Here is a 20,769-nt window from a genome sequence, read left to right on the forward strand (position 1 = left end):
TTTTTTGTGGAATCCACATTTAAGGATGGTTAATTTGACATAAACTTTAATAAACGTATCAACCAAACTCCCTTGTAAAATACATTTTTCTACTTCAACGAAAGCCAAAACAATGATACGTATTTTTTCGGTGAAAGTGTATTTGACAACATACTTCTTTATTCTGTTTGGTAGCACATTTTTTGTAGAATCCATATTCAAGGGTAGGGGTGCAACTAGGGTCGGGCTCAACCCGATTTTGGCTTGGGTTGGGTTGGCATTTCCTTGGGTTGGGTTGGCATTTCCTTGGGTTGGGTTAGGGTTAGGGTTGGGAAAAGCCAACCCGATTTAATTTCGGGTTGGGTTAGGGTTGAGGCCTTGGCAACCTGAACCAACCTGAACGGACCTTCGTCCTCTAATTTTACATTGATTTTCTTTGAGTTATTGTGTTTTTGTGTTAAGCCCAAGGTGAACCTTACTCAACCCGACCTGATTTCATATTAGATGAGTTGGGTTAGGGTTGACCACCTCAACCCAAGACCGAGTTGGGTTGGGTTGGGTTAGGGTTGAGGGAATGCTATCTCGGGTTAGGTTAGGGTTGTCTTAACCTCCGACCCGAGTTGCACCCTTATTCGAGGGTGATGAATTTGACATAAACTTCAATAAAAACATCAACCACACTCGGACACTCCCTCTCCAAAGTACTACTATTCAGAATATATTTTTCCCATTGAACTTGGACAGGTAAATTTTGACCATCCACATTGGATGATCAAATGTTGGAACATAGTCACATTCACATGACTTTTAAGCTATTGGAGCACATAAGTATTAGGAAGCATACCTCATTGCATGATTTATGGATAGAGCTGCCAAGGGTATTTTGTCATATTAAAATAAAAGTAGTGCCAATATAAAAATCAGAATACTCCCATCTAATCCACTGTAATAATAATAAGGGGATGTAAATCCCCCTTCTTCCCCGATCCAATCCCTTCTAGTGTAGAAAAAGAACCATAAATACACTAAAAGAGGCTGGCCCAAAAAAATAAAAGGGGACAAATTTATGACCTCCCCAGTAATAATGGAGAATATTAATCATGCCCCTCTATAGTGTATTCTCTATCAAGTCACCCTTCTCTTCCCCTAAAAAATCCCAAACGCCCCTCCGTCTTCTTCCTCTCCCACACCGTACTCCCACATAAAAAACCCTACAACCAGAGAAACAGAGAGAGAGTTAGGGTTAGGGTTTGAAATGGCGAGCTCAGAAGCAACAGAAGGCCCAGTTTTAAACCTAATGAACAAACGCCTTCGCGCACTTAAGAAGAAATACAATCGAATCCTCCAAATGGAAGAAAACATGTCCCAAGGAAAACCCCTCAACAAAGAGCAAGAAGAAGTCCTCCGTTCAAAACCCTCAGTCTCAATCCTCATCGAAGAATACGAAAAGCTACGCCAACCCCTCTCCCTCGCTCTCCAAGAAGAACTCTCACTCTCCCACCAAAACCCTAACCCTTCCAAAAATAGTGCCAATATCAAATCCGAAGACCCCCCAACTAAAACCTCAGATTCTGTTGAAGATCTGTTGAATCTCCTCTACTTCGGCTACCTGTTTGATGTTAAGCCTCAGAGTGAATTCACCTCTACAATGCTTACGCGAACACATGAGAGAGAATGCTGTTTGACTTACGATTATGTGACTGATGAAGCCACGGTTATTCTTGCAGAGACTGATCTCGATTTCATTTCTATGCTTGGGGGTTTGGTTATGGCTCGACCAGTTCATTCTAGTCTTTCTCACAAGAACGCCCTTCGAAGTTGCGTCCAGCATGCCAAGCTCTGGCTCGAGAATTCGGATCACCCAATTCAACCTGGTGCTGCTGTTACTTGTATTGTCCCAACCCTTTGCCCCATTTCGTATTTATGAAATTTTTGAAGAAATAATTGGGTGAGTTAGTGATTTTTTTTTTTTAATCTATGTTTTGATTTGTAGATGCGGGATTGAGAGAGCGGCTGAACAAGATACTTGCGTCGGATTATTTTACGACAACGCCGGAGATGAAAGCTCCGGTTGATGTGGCAGCGGCTGCGGGGAAATATGCTTCTTCTCAGGTATCTGTGCACAAATGCAATAAAGTTGCATAGTTTTGGGGTATTTCCATGGGTTTGTCTAATTGTCTTGGTATCAATTTTCATAAGGTTGTATTGAATGATCCCAGTTGGTTGCTTTCTGTCCATATAATGCATACAGCTTTAATTTTTGGTTGGGCTGGTTCGATGTCTCTATATAAAGTAGCAGTTTTTTATCCTTCTAGTATGCTTCTTCTCAGGTATCTGTGCAAGAATCCTCCACGGTGACTGATCTAGGTATCCAGACAGAAGGTGCATTGGCAGCCGAATATCAGCAAAAGGTGAAACTTTTATCTCATCTCAAGTAGTCTTGGATCGGATATTCTTAAGCTAGAAGATCGACTTATTTAGTGAAACCTTAATCTGTGTTTAATTATTGTTGGTTCCTAATTTAAGGACATGTTTCAATCTCTCAGTAAAAGTGATTTTAGATGTTGATATTCTAGTCTCTTGTAGTGGTTTAAATCTACAGAGCTTGTGACTTCTTAGTTTTTCTTTTAACTTGTTTGATCAGATTTATGAATGTGCTCATTGTGTTTGGATTTTTGTTGTGGCTATACATATGGCTTTTTTAGCGTTAACTTCATTTTATGTCATTATTGATGTGCTTTTTAAGTAGCTGCATTATGTTTTTTTGTTGCACACATTGTGATTTTTTTGTTAATCTTTACAGATTACAATAGTGTTATTCCATTTTAGCATTGCTAAGGATATTTGGGACTGTGCTTATTTTCATTACTTTTCTATAGACTGATTAACAGAGAAGAAGCTAAAACTTTTCTCCTGTTAATAACATGGATTTAGAGGACTCTTGCCATAACAATCCAGAGGAGTCTATAGAAGACAACATATTTTATATGTAGGAGCTCATATAAGCAGTTCTTTTCTCCAGTTGAGGGTTGACTTATTTCAAATATATATTTTTTGGGGGTAGAAGTTTCATTTTTGATGTTAATAGGTTGCTTTTGTTGTGAAACTAGTTTCCAAGTGACTAATGTCATCATTTGCATTTTCTGTGGCCCTATTGTTTAATGGTTTTAGCATTCTAGTGTATTCTAGAAACTCGGGGGCTCAATTCATCTTGAGTTCTCTTTGAACAAAGAGGCGGTAACTTCAGAATTTTGTTCTAGTCTGCATATGCTTGGTGCAAAGCTTGGTAGTTTACTGTAGAGCATGGACTGATGTGCGAAATATGTGACATTTTGGTTGAATCTGATCCCTTTAAAGGTATTATATCTATGCTGTTTGTTGCGATTTTTCATTCCTTTCCCATGGTGTAATTTGAGCCCATGATCACATGATCATTTTCAAAGTATCACCTAGTTAACTAGGATAAATAATGGTGGTATTTGCGCACTATCAGCTACCCAAAAACTGATACATATACAATACACTACACACATGTATATATACATATATATACACATATAATTTGGTAGTGTATGTATTGAATAAGATGCGAGCTCTTCTGCCTGAAAAGAATTATAAACACTAGAAACATTAGGAAGAAATTATGAGAAATAAAATTAAATAACAAATACAAGAGGAATGCTGTGTGGATGGACAACATCCCTCAGTGAAAATGGTTTCATAGTTGGGACCGCGACTTAGTAGGAACCAAACAGGTTGCCTCTTTTAGGAAAAACAATGGCTTCCATGTGCAAAATTGATTGCATCTGGGGTGTGGTGCATTTTCAATTACCATATATCTAAATACAATGTTTATAACATAAATATGAAATCTGTATGATTATAATATAAAATAGATTAGGATAGTCAAGGAAACACACATGTTTTTCCATATTGCCCTTCCAAAGGTTTGATACATGCTAGGCAAGGTTTGATACATACTAGGCAATATTTAATCTAAATGTGAGAGGGTTGATCCTAACCCTCTATAGATCTGAATGTTAGAGGGTTGATCCTAAGTTCCTAACCCTCTATAGATCGGAGGGTTAGGATCAACCTATGGAAATAATTTTTGGGGCTAGGCTGTGGCCCATCTAATGGATGGTCTGGATCATCCTATGGTGTGGGCCATACCGTATTTTTAATAAAGTGAGGAGTGCCCTCATCAAAATACAGTAGTGCTGATAACATTTCCCTGAAATAAGTATGGCCAAAGGGAGGGATTTCTAGAAAGAGTGAAATTGTGAATAATAAAATAAGTATGGCCAAAGGGAGGTATTTGTAGAAAGAGAGAAAATATCTGTTCAGGGCTAGGATTTCAAATAGAGAAGCGGTTTTTCAAGGGAAGTATGAATGAGATAGGGTTTTCCAAAAGAATAAGAAGAAAATAGAGCATTGCTTGGATTTCAAATATTGTAGGCTAGTGTTGCAGATCGATGAAATGTGTGTTTAGATAGGGTTTCAAATAAATGAAATATGGCATTGAGAAAATAAATTCATAGAATAGGAAGAAAGTATATAAAGTGGAAACCTAGGGTTTTGAAGAGTTGAGAGGATAAAATAGGAAGAACTAGACTTCAAATTGGAAGAGAAAAAAAGAAATTAGGAGCTGGTGATTTCAAGATATGGGTGAGATACTTCTATTGAGTTGAATGAAGATCTTCTTTGGATCTTTTCCAGCTTTGCTCTAATACCATGTACAATCAGTGTGAATGTGATGTAGATTGAGAGGGAGAAGAAAGAAAACGGAGCAAGAGGAGAGGCCAGCTGTTTCTGGAGTTTGATTGTATTAAGATAATGATCACAACCCTATTGTAGTGATATATACGGAAGAAAACAGCTAATAACATATCTTCTATTAACATTACATATCTATGTATTATTTCTAACAGGAAGGCACTTAATGTTTGAAGTTGAACTAGCGTTGCCTTGTCTGTAGTGTAATTCGCTATTCTTTTAAAACTCAAATAGTCCCTGACTTATTTTTTTTACCAACTACTTAGTACTTAGAAAGCATCACCTCATTAACCTCTTGGTTAAATAAATTTACTTATGCTGTGAAGTTTAGATTCGAATCCAAAAATATTACAACTTACAACCATATTATTGTTATAAAATATACAGTATTATTATATTAAAAATAGGGAAATGATAGATGCGCCCTTTTTCATCACCGGGGACACCCAACTGCAGTGTACGTGGAAATCAAATCCATTGAATACTTCTGACGGGAAGTACATCAGCCCCTCTGCAGTCATTGATACACTGCTGCTGGGTGTCCCTGGTGAGGAAAAGGGGCGCATTTATCATTTCCCTAAAAATATACCATAGAAGTTAACAATTATAATCTAAACAATTAACAACTTAGAAAGATCAATTAGAATAGGAAAAAATTTGATTTGTGAATTAGGCAAACCACAACCAGACCAACACAACCTGCTCCAACATATTGGGTTCATTTGTAGTGGATCTCCTAGTCATGTTGATGCTGTCATGTTGATGCTTGAACGGACAAGTCTATAAAACCGGTTTTCAACACTTGAACGCATGTTGAATTCAAGAAGACTTCTTTGTAGTGTGACTATTATCTTTGATTCTGTAAAAATTAGTTGATATTATGGTTGATCTACAGATTCTACATGTTTCAAGGTTGTAATTTGTATGCTATTTACCAATTTATATTTGGTTCATGCATGCACTTTGTTCATCATTTGGCACATATCATATTTTAGTGTGGAAGATGCTTAAATCCATAGACCGATGGGGACTGAGTGCAGGTCTTTAATGTTGCTTGTAGCTTATAGGTAAGGGCATAGCCACTAACTTGCCATAGAAACGCACAAGGACATGCCTAGTGCTTCTGTCCTATAATCGTATAAAGTTCATACTCATTGGCTTGAAGGTGTCAACTTGAATCTTGACTGCACCTTCAAGATTTTTTCATAGTAGTTAAAAGAACAAAATCTATAACAATACTGAAAAAAACTCAACACCACAAGTTAGGATGCATGTGCTGATGTAGTTGCATTGAAGGATTGCTAATCAAATAGATACTGGGCTTCTTAATCAATAATAAATCATTACTCCGATGATTTGCATTCCATTTATTAAACCGTATCAAATCAATTAAATTTCATCGATTTAAATGATATTTGAACTTGGGATTTGCTAGTGTCCATCACATAAGGCATTTTGCGCAGGCTCACTTTTCAGCAGATTTTGTCTTCATTCACTGTGTGGCTGCTCTCAAATGCAACAGACCATCCACGAAATGCCTTCTGCGATGGACGCTAGCAAATCCATTTGAAGTTTGGTCGTCTTAATTCCTTGTATTACCTATTTGATCTTCTTGTAGTAATACTCCATTTTTCTCGTAAATAGATGCATCAACTGATTTGATGATAGCATCCCTTTTGGATGATAAACCTGAAAGTTCATGACATGTGAGTTCCTCCCATATCTCTCTGGCCACTGGTCGTTAATGTATCCTTTGCAAGGTTGCCAGAGCGGGAAGCGGGCAGGAAGGTGGGAAGCGGGAAGCGGAAAGGGTCAGAGAATTTTTTTTAATCATTAAATATTTAAAAATAATTACTAAAAAAAATATACGAAATAATTATATGAACCAAATATTAAAAAAAATACTTTTTATTAAAAGATGCAACATTTACTTAAAGGAAAATCACCATTAGCTCGAATGCCTGTGTTGACCAATGCGTTGACTAGTGCTTGACAAGAAGAAAATTTTAAAAAAAAATTATGAGATTTTTTTTACTTGACTTTTGAGATTTAATAATGTTTGGACATGATATAATTTATGAATTTTAGAAATTGAAAATACCCCATCGTTTGGAAGTTAAGATTTTGACCCTACTCGTTTTTTTTTTTTTTCGAATTTTGTACTGTAACTGGAAAGTTGACTTTTTATCCTTTTAGATTTGAGTCTTGAAACTGTTTTTAATTTATTCAAATGTGGGTTATTCCCTTATTTGCATGTAAATCTTAAGTACTTAAATGACATTACATGTAAATACTAAGAAGAGGAAGAGAAGAGGACTAACAAGAGACAAGGAGGGCAGATACGAAATGCACTTCCCACAGAGTGGGATACGCGTTTCCCATAGAGTGGGAATCGAACTTCCCATAGAGTGGATTCGCGTTTCCCACGTTTCTGAAACGGGATTCCCAAAAGTCCGTTTCCGAATCAATTTTCGAGGAATCAAGATTCCTAATACTCCCAAGCTCGTCTATGGTTATCGACCTACAAAACTAGACCAATTCATCATTTGTGTGGGTTTGCTTGAAATCTTCTATACCCTAGGAGGAAGACAAAAGCTTTTTTGCTGCATTGAGTGAAATTCCATTCCAAAATAAAAAGGTGGTTTATGGTTTTGGTGTAACTAACTTATGCATAGGAGTAGATTTATATGTTCGTAAACTTCAGTTATAGTCTCACGCTAATCCTCTGTTAGAGTTCTATGATCAAGTCAACACTTTGAATTTTCAGCAGCGTGTCGACATGTATTGACACTCCTTTCGACACTTGTAAACATATTGGAACTGTCAAACTTAAAGCGGGCACGTCTAGACGTTTTTGTACAATGTCAAGTGAAATACTACAATGTCAAGCGGGCACTCTTCTTTCACTAATATTTGTTATCTTCCCTCCCCTAAACCTAAAACACTAAACAAACACTTCTTCCAATATTATATTCATTGTATCCTTTAGTTCTTTCTTTCTCGATGCATATTGGAGTGAAGAACTGAAGATAACTATATTAGATTAGTGAATGCAATTTTATTTGATTTCTCATATTTCTTTGAGACATAGTTTCTTAATCATGATTTATTAGCTTGTTAAATGAATACCGTATTTATTTTGTTTTAAATTATGACAGCTAATCAGTAATTTGTATGTATGCATGTGTCGTAGGAGTTTACATGGTCCCTTCCAAACCCAAATAAACTGTTTTCTTTGTTATTAGAGTCCATTAGAATGCTACATTGCCAATATTTATTTTCTTTTAAATTGTGATTAGCAATTACTAATTTTATATGTAAGCATGTGTATGGGCGAGTCCCCGTTTCTAGATTTTTAGGGGTTGCAGTGTCAGACGCCTCATATCCGTATTGACACTCGACACACGAATCCGTTTCCACATATCATAGGAGTTCCACATGGTCCCTTCCAAACCCAAATAAATTGTTTTCTTTGTTATTAGGGTACATTACAATGCTACATTCTAAAATGTGCTGTACATATACTTCTGTATGCTATTTTGTTTCATTTATTGTGTTTTCTTTGTTTTCATTGAGCTGCACTAACATTTTGATGAATCCCTTGGCGTTCCCATTCAATTTTGTAAGTAGAATTTTAAAGATGTTTATACCGCTGAAGTAACTCTACCACCACTATAATTACAGCCTATCCTTTTCTGATATGCCTCTACTACTCGTCTTTCCCCACGGGAGGTTGTATCTTGTATCTTTACAGCCACATAAACACTCTGTTGAAATCTTTTGCCATTTGGACACTAGATCTCTTCGAGATGTCCCTCAAGGCCTCAAAATGATTGCGGCAAGAAAAGCATGCTGGATGGTGGTTTGAATAAAGGGACACAAATTTCAAGATTAACCACAGATAATGTCTCCAAATCAAATAGGTCTAGAGTATTGACTTTTGAGGGAGTAACAGGAAGAAGTAAAACTAAGTAGTGTAAGAGTACCTGGACTCCTCCTTAACACTTGGTGACTTGAATGAAACATTAGAAACAGCTTGAGTCTCAACAGAATCTTGTTCAGTTGAGTTTTAGTCACAAGGTGTGAAATTAAGTTGCATGGTTTGCAGTGGTGTGAAAGTAAGTTGCATGGTTTGCAGTGAGACTGTATGATTTTTATCTGACAACTAGGTCCTAATATGGGTAACTGACACTAAGCACTTCTTACCCTTTAAAAATTATTTTTGTATAATCTTATTTGCATATGCTATTATTTGCAAATAATGGTTTTAATACTTTTTTTTTTAATGATAATGGTTATAATGCTTTTACTATATCTATCTTAGTTCATGGTTCCAAAGTGGCCTCAATAGCCCATCATCAAATAATATTAACTTAAGATAACCTACGATTTGTGGACACGGACACAAGTGTCGCGTGTCGACACAAACACGGAGTGTCGGACACGGCAAACCCCTAAACTTTAGAAATGGGGACACGGCTAAAATGGAAAGTATATGTGGATATGGATTCGTGTGTCCAGTTTCGACATGGATACGAGTTGTCTAAATGAGGTAAACACAATATTCAATAAAAAAACAGAATGTCACACTTGACACGGTACCAAAACATGTCCACACACCCACATTAAGTCTAACACTTCCAGCAATACAAGTAAAAGTGTGCAAAGGAGTGTCGACACGTGTGGACATGCATGTCGTGTCGGACACGGTAGGACACATGAGTCAGCAATAAATTTGAAGAAGATAACCTTATTGCAAATAACAGCCAATTTGGTGATATGCAATGAGGCCGTAAGACTAGCTTTTGTAATCCAGAAGAATAAATAATGGATTAGGTAGCTGATGCAAAGGAATGGAAGAGATAAAGGGCCTCTGCAAGCATCTTCAATAAATGTATGAACCCTAAGGCAAGCTTCACCTTTTATTGAGAGGTTCTCCTGGTTTCGCTAGTCGATCCCGAATCCAATTTGCATACTCCTGAATATTGAGGTGCTGAGAACTAGAAGAATCATGAAAACATATGAAATTCCAATAATTAGAAAAAATATTGGACCCAGAATAAAGAATATTTTCCCCAGCCAAGCAACCATCGTGTGTCTGTTGCTTTCTGATGCTATAAGTCTTAACTGATAGTGGGTGTACTCGGCTGTAATATATGGGTATTGTAACTCATATTTTTATCCTTCCCTGTCTTAACATCCTATCATGTTATACTGTTAGGAAAAAGGCATGAAATTTCAAACCTTCGTTCATTAGAGTAGTTTTTAATTATTTTCCTGAATTTTCCCCAAGAAAGTTTCTGATGAATATGTTAAGTTCTCTTCTGAAATTATGCATGGGCAGTAGTAAAGTACTTTGTGGTTATTCCAACTTATCAGGGGCAGTTGCAGTCTGTCGTAATCAATTAAGGTCAGTTTTGGAGTTAATCTTTTGGACTGTATGGTTGAAGACATGCTGGTATGACAGAAATCACTGCAAAAAATTGCCAAAATGGGTTCTGATTGGATGAAATTTAAATTTAAATTACCATCAGATACGATCAGCACGGTTTCCTGAATCTTTGGGATGGTCTCAAACTAAAGAACATGAAAGTTATTCTGAGAAGAAGGATAAAAGGAAACAGTTGGCAATAATGAGTTTGGTCTGAGTGACATTTACCTCTTCATTGACGAGCAATGTTGGACTGTGGTATTTCTTAGGAAAATTACATCTTGAGATTGTCTTGTTTATTTAACTATGCATTTCTTTTTCACATTTAGTGATAGTTTTGTCTCTACTGTATCTTGACCTCTGATTCCCAACTCTACATGTTTTGGCAGGTTGAAGAAGTTGCAGATTTTAAGGGAAAGGACACTGTTGTTGATCAATCAAATTCTGTCGAGGGACTTACTAAGGTGCCATTTTGTTTCCTTGAGTCTCTATAGTATTCTTTGCCTCATTGTTTCATTTAGCTTATGGCAGTGGAATTTTGACTATTCAGGATGAGTTAGACACCCTTGATCCTGCTGGAGATGTCATTTCGGCTCAACAGGAGGACCTATCCGAACCTCAACCTGATATGGAGGAGCAGAATGAGGTGGGTAATGCAGAGACAAAGGAACAACAGCACGTTCCACGTAAGACATACCAGAACCAAAGAGGGGGTGCACGTGGTGGTGGCCGTAGAGGTGGTTACCCAAACAGTCGTGGCGGTCGTGGCAGCAGGGGTGGTGGCAACTATCAGAATGGTCGCAGCCAGTATTACGAGCCTGGAAATTATTATCCGAGAAATTATTATAATGCAAATTATGCAAGGGGAGGGGGTGGTGGTAGGCATGCTGGTCCAACAACGATGTTGTACATCAACGATCATGGTGGCGATGCCCCTGCTGAAGTGGAGTCAAGTGGGTCTTAGTTTTCAAGGTGGTGTTTTGCTTTTGGTTGCTTAGGTAGGCATCTGGTTAGTATGCTAGCTTTGTTGTTAGGGAAGAAACATTGGTCTCTGGAAGCATATGGAAGTTGAACGTTTCCAAAAATGCATCTCCTCCTCCCTGATTATTTTGTAGTTGAAACAAAGGGAGCATATCATCCCAATTGATAGATAGCAAAAAAACACCTCAAGCTAGGTTTATCATCCATCTCAGAATTCCTTTGGTTGTTTTACTTTCTTCAAGTAAATGACAGGCTTGATTGCATGAAATTGAAAAAAAATGAATGGATGTGGATACTTGAACTCCTAGTCTATAACCAACTTTCTCTAAGTCAAGACAAGCTTGATTTGACCTTCCCCCAAGAATTCATTTTCTCTGTATGGAACTTCCCCATGACTATATTGTGCAGGTAGCAGAGAATAGGACGTAGAGAATATGCAGAAGATGCGGGTGCCTGTGAAAACAAAATGAAACCAACTCTAGACAGTTATGAAGAGTTGGATCAGTGGAAGAAGAGATTGGCAGGGCAACAGCAGGTCTGTGCGTGCAGTTTATGAATTTTAACCAGGGTCTATGCGAGGGCTGCAAGATTCTTGTCTAAATTTCCAAATGCGTTAACACTGAGGTTAAAAATCTTTTAGTCTAAATTCTTGTTAAGCTTTTCAGGGCAGGAATTGACGAATTTAAATATTCTGCAATCTAACGGTTGCAAGTTGTGGACCGTGACCTCATCATGGTGGGATCAAATCTTATGAGCCTTGATGCCCATCAAATGTTGATCTGACGATGAATCATTTTCATCTTGATTAAATTGTATATGATCGAATCCTGTGTGCCATGTCTGATGATCATTGGATCAAGATTTGATAGTGATTAGATTTTATCTTCATGGTAACACATGGCCATATGATCATTGAATAAAAATTGGGAGAGGTATTTTCACCCCTCTGCAGTACGCATTTGAGGTCAAAGAGGGTTAAAGTTGCCCACTGTTCACGTTATAAGGGGGCGAATGTGTACTGCAGAGGGGTGAAAATATCATCTCCCTAAAAATTTATCTGAAAAAATCATCATTAATTAAGCAGTATGTGCTCTAATAACTAATGGCGGGTTCAAGTTGCATAAAACTCAAGTTTCCCTAGCGTAGGTAAGCATACCGATTACCTTTTAAATAAGTAACAATTTGTTGTGAGATATACACATCATCTGTGAAATGCTCAGAAACTTCTCCGGCGTAATTCTTTGTTTTTGTGTTGAGAATGAGAGAACGGAATAAAAAAGGGTCTAATTTTATAGTTTACACCATGAGTACCTAACTTTTGTATTGTATGTGAATTATTAAGGCAGTTGTGCGCATGTATAGTAACCATTCTCCCGATTCCATTTCTGTAAAGAGGAATCTCAAAAATGTTCCTGCAGTCAGCACCGAAGAGAAAACTTTCCGGCACCTGAAATGAGCTTTTGGAACAAAATTTCTTGCTGTCTTCTAACCAAATGCCATCCTGGGCCACTTTCAATTCTCTCGAGCAAAAGCGGCACAGAACCACCCTGGAGAAAGATTACCAAACAAGTCGAAATATCAAACTAAAATCCCCATGACCCACGGCTTAGGAAGTGTCCCACGGCCAGGATTGTTCAATTGGTGCGAGATGGACAGACAGCACAAACAGGCCATACATACACTCGGTGGATATCAAGCAGGCAAACCAATATAGTGGTCGAGCAGTGTAGCAATCTTGATTGCTTTCCAAAAACAATGCCACGACAGTTCTTCTTGGAGTTGTGCCAAATAGAAAACCAGATAGGTACTTCATTTTAAGGAGTATTGAAGGGGAAAATAAAGAACCAGAAACATCTAATGTAAAATCCAATTGGTGAGGACCATGTGAGAGCAGAACTATTAAGTTTTCTGAATAAATAAAAGGAAGACATTACAGTACTTAGGCATGGAAATGAATGAGACATTGATTTTCCAGAGCAGGTTCCCTATTCAAATTATAAATATGGCTACCTAGCAGTCAAAAGTAGAAGATTAGTAATATATAAAGCTGATCCCCGGTTCCATCCCTGCCTTGCAATTATCCATACTTACAACTTCATTACCAGCCAAAAACGGTTTGCAGTTTGTGAATTGCAGAGAAGCACAGAGAGCCTAACTGACCAAATTCTACTGCCCTTGTCACTCTTCTGTTCTTCTTTCTTCTCCCTAAACCCGTCACCTTAATTCACTGGATTACAAACAAATATAGATATCTGTATAGATTATATACATCCAAAATGACAATGAAGTGCCCCAACAACAGTGACAACAGCCTCGTCTTTCTCATAGGCGTGTTGTTCTTTAATAGCAGAAGATTCGCACTACCATCAGCCATTGAAAGAACACCACAAACCCTCCATCAACCCCCCAAAAGCCGCCTCAGACTAGACATCTGTTCAGCAGTGAGCCTCGATGGGAATTTGATATCAAACTTAATTTTTAGGTTTCCCTTTTTCCCAGGTTCCTTTGCAATCGGCATCCCTTCATTCGCTACCACCATCTCATAACCTGGTTTAACAATATCTGTTACAGGTATTGACAGAGTCCTTTTGTCGAGAGTCGTTAGGTTGATTGTCGTCCCTGTAAGAGCCTCCACCAATGGTATCCGCCAGTTGACCACCAGGTCATTCCCATCCCTTTTGTAAATTGCATGGGGCTTCTCTTCTATGACAAAGATGAGATCCGCGGGAATAACATTAGGTTGTTCGTGACCCTTCTCAGGAAAAGTGATTTTTGTGCCCTTCTTCCAACCAGGCTTGACAGAAATGGTCAAGACCTCCTCCACAGTCGTTGATTTACTGCAAGAGAATTGCCAGTGTCTTAAAAAAAACATAAAATAAAAAGTAGAATTATCTCATAAAGTCTTTGCCTTTCAAATAAGAAGAAGAAATGTCCTAGAAAATCTGTGCTGGGGCCTAGGGTTGAACTTTATCAGCATCCAATCAAAACAGTGATGGTATTTTTATTTTTATTTTGGGAAATATCCAAGCTTTTAATTTTTTTTGGGAAATATCCAAGCTTTTAACAGTGAAGGTACAATTTCAACCAACAGAAAATAAGGAATGTTTCTATATGTCCACAAGTTGAATCATCAAACACTTACGTAATGCTCAACAAAAGTACACTCATTAAGGGAATGAACAGAAAACAAAAGACCCAACCAAATGTCCTCAACACTCAAATTTATTTAGCTGCTAATTCAAGCTACCTGATCCTGAAATGGGTTTTCTCTATTTAGTTATTTACATAATGAGAAGGGAGAGAGGGAGGGAGAAATTGGTTAGCTGGTAAACCATCACTTATACCACATTGGCCGCTTCAGATTTTTGGGTAGAAGAGGTAAAAGGATCAATCTGTACCCCAGCAGGGAGAAGATGGAAGCAAGCAGGATTGACCAGACGATAACAATAGTAGGCATGCGGTTTTGCAGGCCCAGCAGACCTCTGAGGAAAGGTTACACATGGACATTGACCCATATGGCAAAGAAGAGCTTCCTGAAAAGTGGAGCCCACGAGGTACCCACTTTTTATTGCACATGAAACACCAGCCACTATGCCAACAATGTTAACTACAAGAACAGTGGTGAGAGGAATGAGAAGAGATGTCTACTTGAACACGTACAGCTCCAAGGCAAGGCATATAAGACCAGCAATACAGTAACTCGGCCAACCGAGTAGGGAACACCTAGGACACCCCAAACATATTGAGAATACGGCTCTAAACATCTCTAGCAAACTTGCAATGGAGAAACAAATGATCAACTGCTTCGCCAGCCTCCACACAAAGAGCAGAGTGGTCAATAATAAGAAAATTGTGGTTGCACAGGTGGTCGACCGTCAAAATCTTTTCCGGAAAGCAGTCCAACCAAACGCATAAACTCTAGGAGATGCAGGGGTGTGGCAAACTCTAATCAAATGCGAGTAAGAAGGGCTAAGAATAATGTGATGGTAGAAAGATTTGACCCTAAATACCCCAGATGAGTCCTAGATCCAAAGTCCAAACCTTTTTGTCTCTGCCCATCTTGTTAATGTAGCAGAAGTCCAGACTAGACAGGAGAAGAGCCAGACGCCAAATCTCTGTCAAAAAAAGTTTCACCTGAAATTAAGATTCTAAGAGGCCCGACCCTCCTCCCTGACTAAGCAATCCTGAACAAAGGTATCTTTATCACTGGCCATGACATACAGGTTAGAAAACATCACCCTTAAGGTTTCCGCTAAGCACCATCTATCATTCCGGAACTTGATCCTATCTTCTTTGTAAACTCGACATACATGTGGTTGTTTATTTCATTTTAGACTCACATTTGCAAGATATGGAATATTTATACCATATACAAACTTTAGTATGGTAAAGCCATAACTATCTACATGAGCAGGAATTGCCTACACCAATAACTTAAGCCGCCTACTCACCACCGAAAAAAAGGAAACAAGAGCACCCATGTGGCACCATTAGGACCTTTACATGTACCTATTGGTAAGAAATGCATCATTGAAACGGTTTTTCAGTATTTCAAAAATGAGTTTCCCTATGGATTAAAACTTTTTATTTTGAAAATGTTATGAATTAAAACTTTAATTTTAGATCGTCAAGACAGCTTGGTTCCTCATCAAATTATTGTAGAAAATCAGCATATATGAGAATTCCGTATACTAAGTAAATAGTACAAAGGTATAGATAGAAGGCTTGGAACTGAGTACTAACTATCCTCTTTTAGTGTTGTTGATGAAAGTAATGTGCATGGCAGTGAATTCAATACTGAAAGTACAATCTTTGCTTCTTCCCAGCTTAAGGTCCAGTGAGTATTAATTTTCAGAAAGAAGAGTAAATTTTGTTTCTTCCCAGCATAATGTCCTATAGGCATTATTTTTTTCAGAAGGAAGAGAGAGACTAATTTCAGCTCTCAATAGTGTAATTGAGTCCCTGGGAATCAATAAAGCTTAAATGTAATCTTATCCCTATGGACATCCGAAATCCCTAAAATAAGGAAGCACAGAATATCTCTTCAAATTATTTTCTTCCAAAGTGCATACGCCAAGAGGCAAGCCTAGCATATTATGCAACCAAATTTTATTCCTCCTCCGTCTAATGTAAGGTGGGAGAAGCACCTCGAAGGAGTTCACTAATCCCCAATCATCTCCTCTTCTGTAAGAATCGCAACCCTTCCTCACGTATCCTTGGATTTGATGGAGCTTCAGCCATTAGGAACAAGTAACGCCCCACAGCACGCGCTTTTCCGAGGGTCAGTTTCGGCACCTATTTATTATTTTTTCACATTTTGTGTCATGGCTGTATCATCATCCTTCAGATATCCCCTAGAATGACAATGGATAAGCCTCCACATGAATACTTAGAGGAACTTGGGAAAAAAAGACATTTCAATAGCCCCTACTTTGTAGCGCATTTTGTCACCGGTTGCTCTTTCTTTTCTCTCCTGGTATTGACCACCTCAGCCATGGCCTTTTCTCCTTCTAATAAAATTTATCATCGTTATAAAAAAAAACTGTTGTAAATACCACTCAAGTACAATGAACAACCTCATATATGAGGTTTTTATCATAATGTACTCGAAACTTTTTTGTTCAGACTGATTATGCTTTTGCAAATCCCATTTCATCTGTTAAAACTGTTCCTTTTCGCAGCCTTTGATCAACTCTAAACAGTACATCCTTTACCACGGTAAAAGTTATCCGACTAAAATGACATACCCTGTTTATAATGTCATCATAAGGCAAATTGTTCAGTCTCCTATTTTTACCGAAAATCCCAACACCACACATCTCTAGGTCAAAACCTTAAAGGAATACACTAATAGCACCTCTCCTAAAACTCTGTTAACTAAAACTACCTGCTTTCATCCGCTATTACTGATCCCAATTCTTTCATTTCAAAACAGGAGCTTACCAACTTTCTGGTGGAGGCAAGAAAGAGGTGGCACCTTCCAAAATCTCTACTTTAATTGATGTAGCTAGAATTTGTTGAGGGAAGGAAGTTTAAAAATGCTCCCACGTTAGGAAAGAAGGCACCTTGATTTACATTTTTGTCAATGGAATGGTTCAGTGAAGCAGCTTCAAATCGCAGTTGCCAGCCAACAGAAGGCCCTGAAATCTGACATATTCCTTATAACCTTTATCAAACATTGTATATATATTTATCACCTGGACGGATGTCGAGTAAGATTTAACTGCCATCTTCCTTTCTGTGCAAATTCAAACCCAGGCTATTAGAAAACTTATCCATCAAAATATGGTGCAAAACATTACACGGGGAGTTAAAGTTGTTGGAAAGGGATTCACCATTTCGCATATGCAAAGTATTGACAGAACTAGGATTTTTTGGGAAACATATGAATGGGTGAATCACTGGTGGCTCTTTATGTTTATTGAGGGTATCAATGTAGAGTTTTCTGCAATTTTAACTCAGAAGCTAATGCTGTAAAGATGTTCATTTTGGTTTTGATCATGCAGAACAACCTGGCTACCTGACTGTAACACGCTTGGAAGTTTTGAAAGGCATGACTGGAATCAAATCAAGGAGTCTAAATACCAATTCTCTACTCTGAGGGGAAAGCCTAAAATTTCGAGGATGGATTACTCATGAACTCAATAGTTGTCTATATTCGAGTTAGTGGATTTAGAAATTGGAGGAAAAAAAAAACAAAGAGTCTTTATCCTGGGGCATACGATTGAGCAACTAGCCTCGGAGAATCATGCACCGAAACAGGATGGTGTCAGGCCACCAGACTGATGTGGTGGAAATGGAAAAACTTCTTTCCTAGCATTTATATCAATGTGATGCATGCAGCATCCCAAGTTAGGAAGGCCATTGGAGTGAGAACAATGAGAAATTGATGTTCTGTAGCACAAATGTGGGAGAGCTAGAAAAACGTGAAAAATCTTGTAAGAAATTTCCAATTTTAGTTTCTTGCTCTTTTTTAACCAAACCATAGATCATAACTCAACTCAACTCAATTAAGCCTTTGTCCCAAACTAGTTGGGGTCGGCTAATGAATCCTTTAGAAAATTTTCATAAAGAAGGTGAAAGGATCTACCCGGCTCAAATTGACTAAGCCTACTCCAGACACTAGTTGGGTTCGTCTACATGGATCATTTTCTTCCATTCTATCCTATCCAAGGTCATGCTCTCTGTTATGCTCCTAGCCCTCAAGTCTTTCCTCACTGTTTTTACACAAGTTGTTTTCGGTCTGCCCGTACCTCTTTGTTAACCAAACCATTGATCACAAAATATTAATAAGATGCAAAACTAAACTGAAAAGCGATGAAATAGCACAAATATTTTTTTTTTAAAAAGGATTTTTCGTTTTATTATTAAACCATAAAGGGATTTTATAGGTGAAATAGTACAAATATCACAAGGTATGTTTTATGTATCTACCAGTTGCAAAAATCTAAGGACATGCACTCAAGCCCAAAAATACATGTGGATGAGGAATCATATAACTAAGTTTAGGTACATATGCATGTGCTGACATAAAAGCTGGTGTACCCAGAAATCTTATCAGAGAATACTAAGGTCAATAACAAAATTGATGCTATACTTAAAAGACTCAGAGCTTATATCAAATAGCAACCTCAGGCATGGAACCAATTAAACACCACGAGGCAAATTCTCATACCGTTCTTATCAAGGTGGCACTAGACGCACAAGGCTCTATCAAGATATCTCTTAAGACTGTTATTCAAAGAGGGCTGATCAACAGCAGCCTAAGCTAGAATTCAACCATCATAAAGGAGAACATAGCCAGAGTTTGAGAAGGAACTACATCACTTTGATATCATTGTTTTTATCAAGTTGGCATATCCAAAAAATTTCCAAATCATTATCAGTCAGTATTTTGATTAACAAAATCAAATTCAACATGAAACCCATATCCTAAGGTAGAATTCTCAATTACCCATAACAATCAAAACACCAAGGCAACCATATCATAAACTAGAAACATCAATAACCTATACCAATCAATAAAAAGAAAAGAAATCAAGAAATACAAAAACCCTAGAGAAAAAAGCCAGCAATTACTCAAAACAAACAAACATTCCCCAATAAAAAAAAAACCACACAATTGACCCCCAAAACACTTTCAAACAAACAAACAAAAAAAAAGATCAAAACAAAGAACTCACCCATAAACATCAATAATATCCCTCGAAATCTTCATCTTCCTCTTCGAACCCGAATACAACTCCTCCAAAGAACAAGGCAACTTATTCTCCACAGGCGCCGCCTTAAGCGGACCACTAGGATCACCATTAGAAGGCCTAAAAAAGCTAAAATTCCTCCCCCCTCTTCCAAAAACCTCAGCAAAAATATCTTCAGCATTCCTAAACCGACCTCCGGCAGGATCACCGGCACCGACACCGGCCTCCGGTGCCGTCGGAAATAGCCCTAATTGGAGTCCTTCTTCTCCATACTGATCATAGATTTGACGCTTTTGAGGATCGCTTAGAACATCATAAGCCTCTGAGATCTGCTTAAATTTCGCCTCTGCTTCTTTTTTGTTGTTAGGGTTTTTGTCTGGATGCCACCTCATTGCTAATCGCCGGTAAGCCTTTTTCAGGTCATCGTCGGTTGAATTCCGGCCAACCTTCAACATGTTGTAATAATCAACCCCCATTTTTTGATCTTTCACACCCCCCTCTTTTCTTCTTCTTCTAGGGTTTCGATGAGAGTAGAGTAGAGTAGGGTTAGGGTTTTGTATGATTAGGAGAGTTTCGGGAATGATTTGATAAAAATCTCGGGATTTATCGGTTTGTGTTTTTTTATGCTGACTACTGTGATCTGCGTGTTTGATGGTTTGGACCAACCAAAGAAAGGATCGAGAAGGTTCTGGATTCTTCTTCAGCTGCGAACCGTTCGATTAAAAACGCGTGGCGGGGGAAAGTGGGTCCCATTATCAAATCGTGTTTCTTTATTATTGGAAATTTGTCATGTGAGAGGCACGTGTACAAAGGTGGTAGGTTCCAAATTGGTAAAGGGGCAGTGGCGCAAAAAAGTTTTAAAACGCGGGTCGAGATGTTGCCACGTGTCTTGAAGAGACAATGTTGCGTTACGAAATGATAAAGGCACCAATCTAATTAAGATGGCAAAGTTTTAAACTCAAATGAGTAGTATGAGGTTGCTAATAAGCCACCTCAAAGTATTTAATATTAATTACCAAAAGGCACGCAACCATGCCGGCCAGAGGGAGTTTTTTAGAATTTTTATGAAAACGAGGGGGTCATTCTCATTTAGGTAAAGTTAGATTAATAATTTAGGCAAGTTGCTAAATGGCCTGATTTAATTGGCTTGGGAAAGTTGGTAAATGGCTTAGTTTGGGAAAGTGCAAAATATTAGTAATTTAGAAATTTAATTAACTTTAGTGGAAATATGTCTAAAACTTCCTAAATTACCAATCTAAAACTAAATATATCTTTAGTTTGCTAATAACCCACTTTAAATATTAATGGGAAATGTTACCTGCACGACTGCATTTTGATGAGGGCACTCCACACTTTATGCAAAGTACGGTATGGCCTGCACCGTAGGATGATCCAAACCGTCCA

General features: G+C 38.0%; 2 protein-coding genes across 2 annotated transcripts; one reads left to right on the top strand and one right to left on the bottom strand.

The window, feature by feature from the left end:
- Positions 1-1,080: 1,080 nt before the first annotated feature.
- On the top strand, positions 1,081-11,474 carry LOC143847830 (uncharacterized). Its single transcript, XM_077356613.1, has 5 exons — positions 1,081-1,868; positions 1,973-2,091; positions 2,310-2,390; positions 10,576-10,650; positions 10,737-11,474. The coding sequence occupies exons 1-5, from the start codon at positions 1,235-1,237 to the stop codon at positions 11,148-11,150; spliced, it is 1,323 nt and encodes a 440-aa protein (XP_077212728.1). The 5' UTR covers positions 1,081-1,234; the 3' UTR covers positions 11,151-11,474.
- Positions 11,475-13,052: 1,578 nt separating this feature from the next.
- Positions 13,053-20,014, bottom strand: LOC143847836 (uncharacterized). The gene is made up of 2 exons (XM_077356623.1): positions 19,351-20,014; positions 13,053-14,004 (listed from the first exon to the last, which is right to left on the bottom strand). Exons 1-2 carry the CDS (start codon positions 19,839-19,841, stop codon positions 13,566-13,568), a joined length of 930 nt encoding a protein of 309 aa, XP_077212738.1. The 5' UTR covers positions 19,842-20,014; the 3' UTR covers positions 13,053-13,565.
- Between the last annotated feature and the right edge of the window lie 755 nt (positions 20,015-20,769).

Source organism: Tasmannia lanceolata, unplaced genomic scaffold (assembly GCF_043159265.1).
Source record: "Tasmannia lanceolata isolate RefF3 unplaced genomic scaffold, GAP_Taslan_0.1 ptg000003l, whole genome shotgun sequence".
In the NCBI taxonomy this organism is placed as follows: Eukaryota; Viridiplantae; Streptophyta; class Magnoliopsida; order Canellales; family Winteraceae; genus Tasmannia; species Tasmannia lanceolata.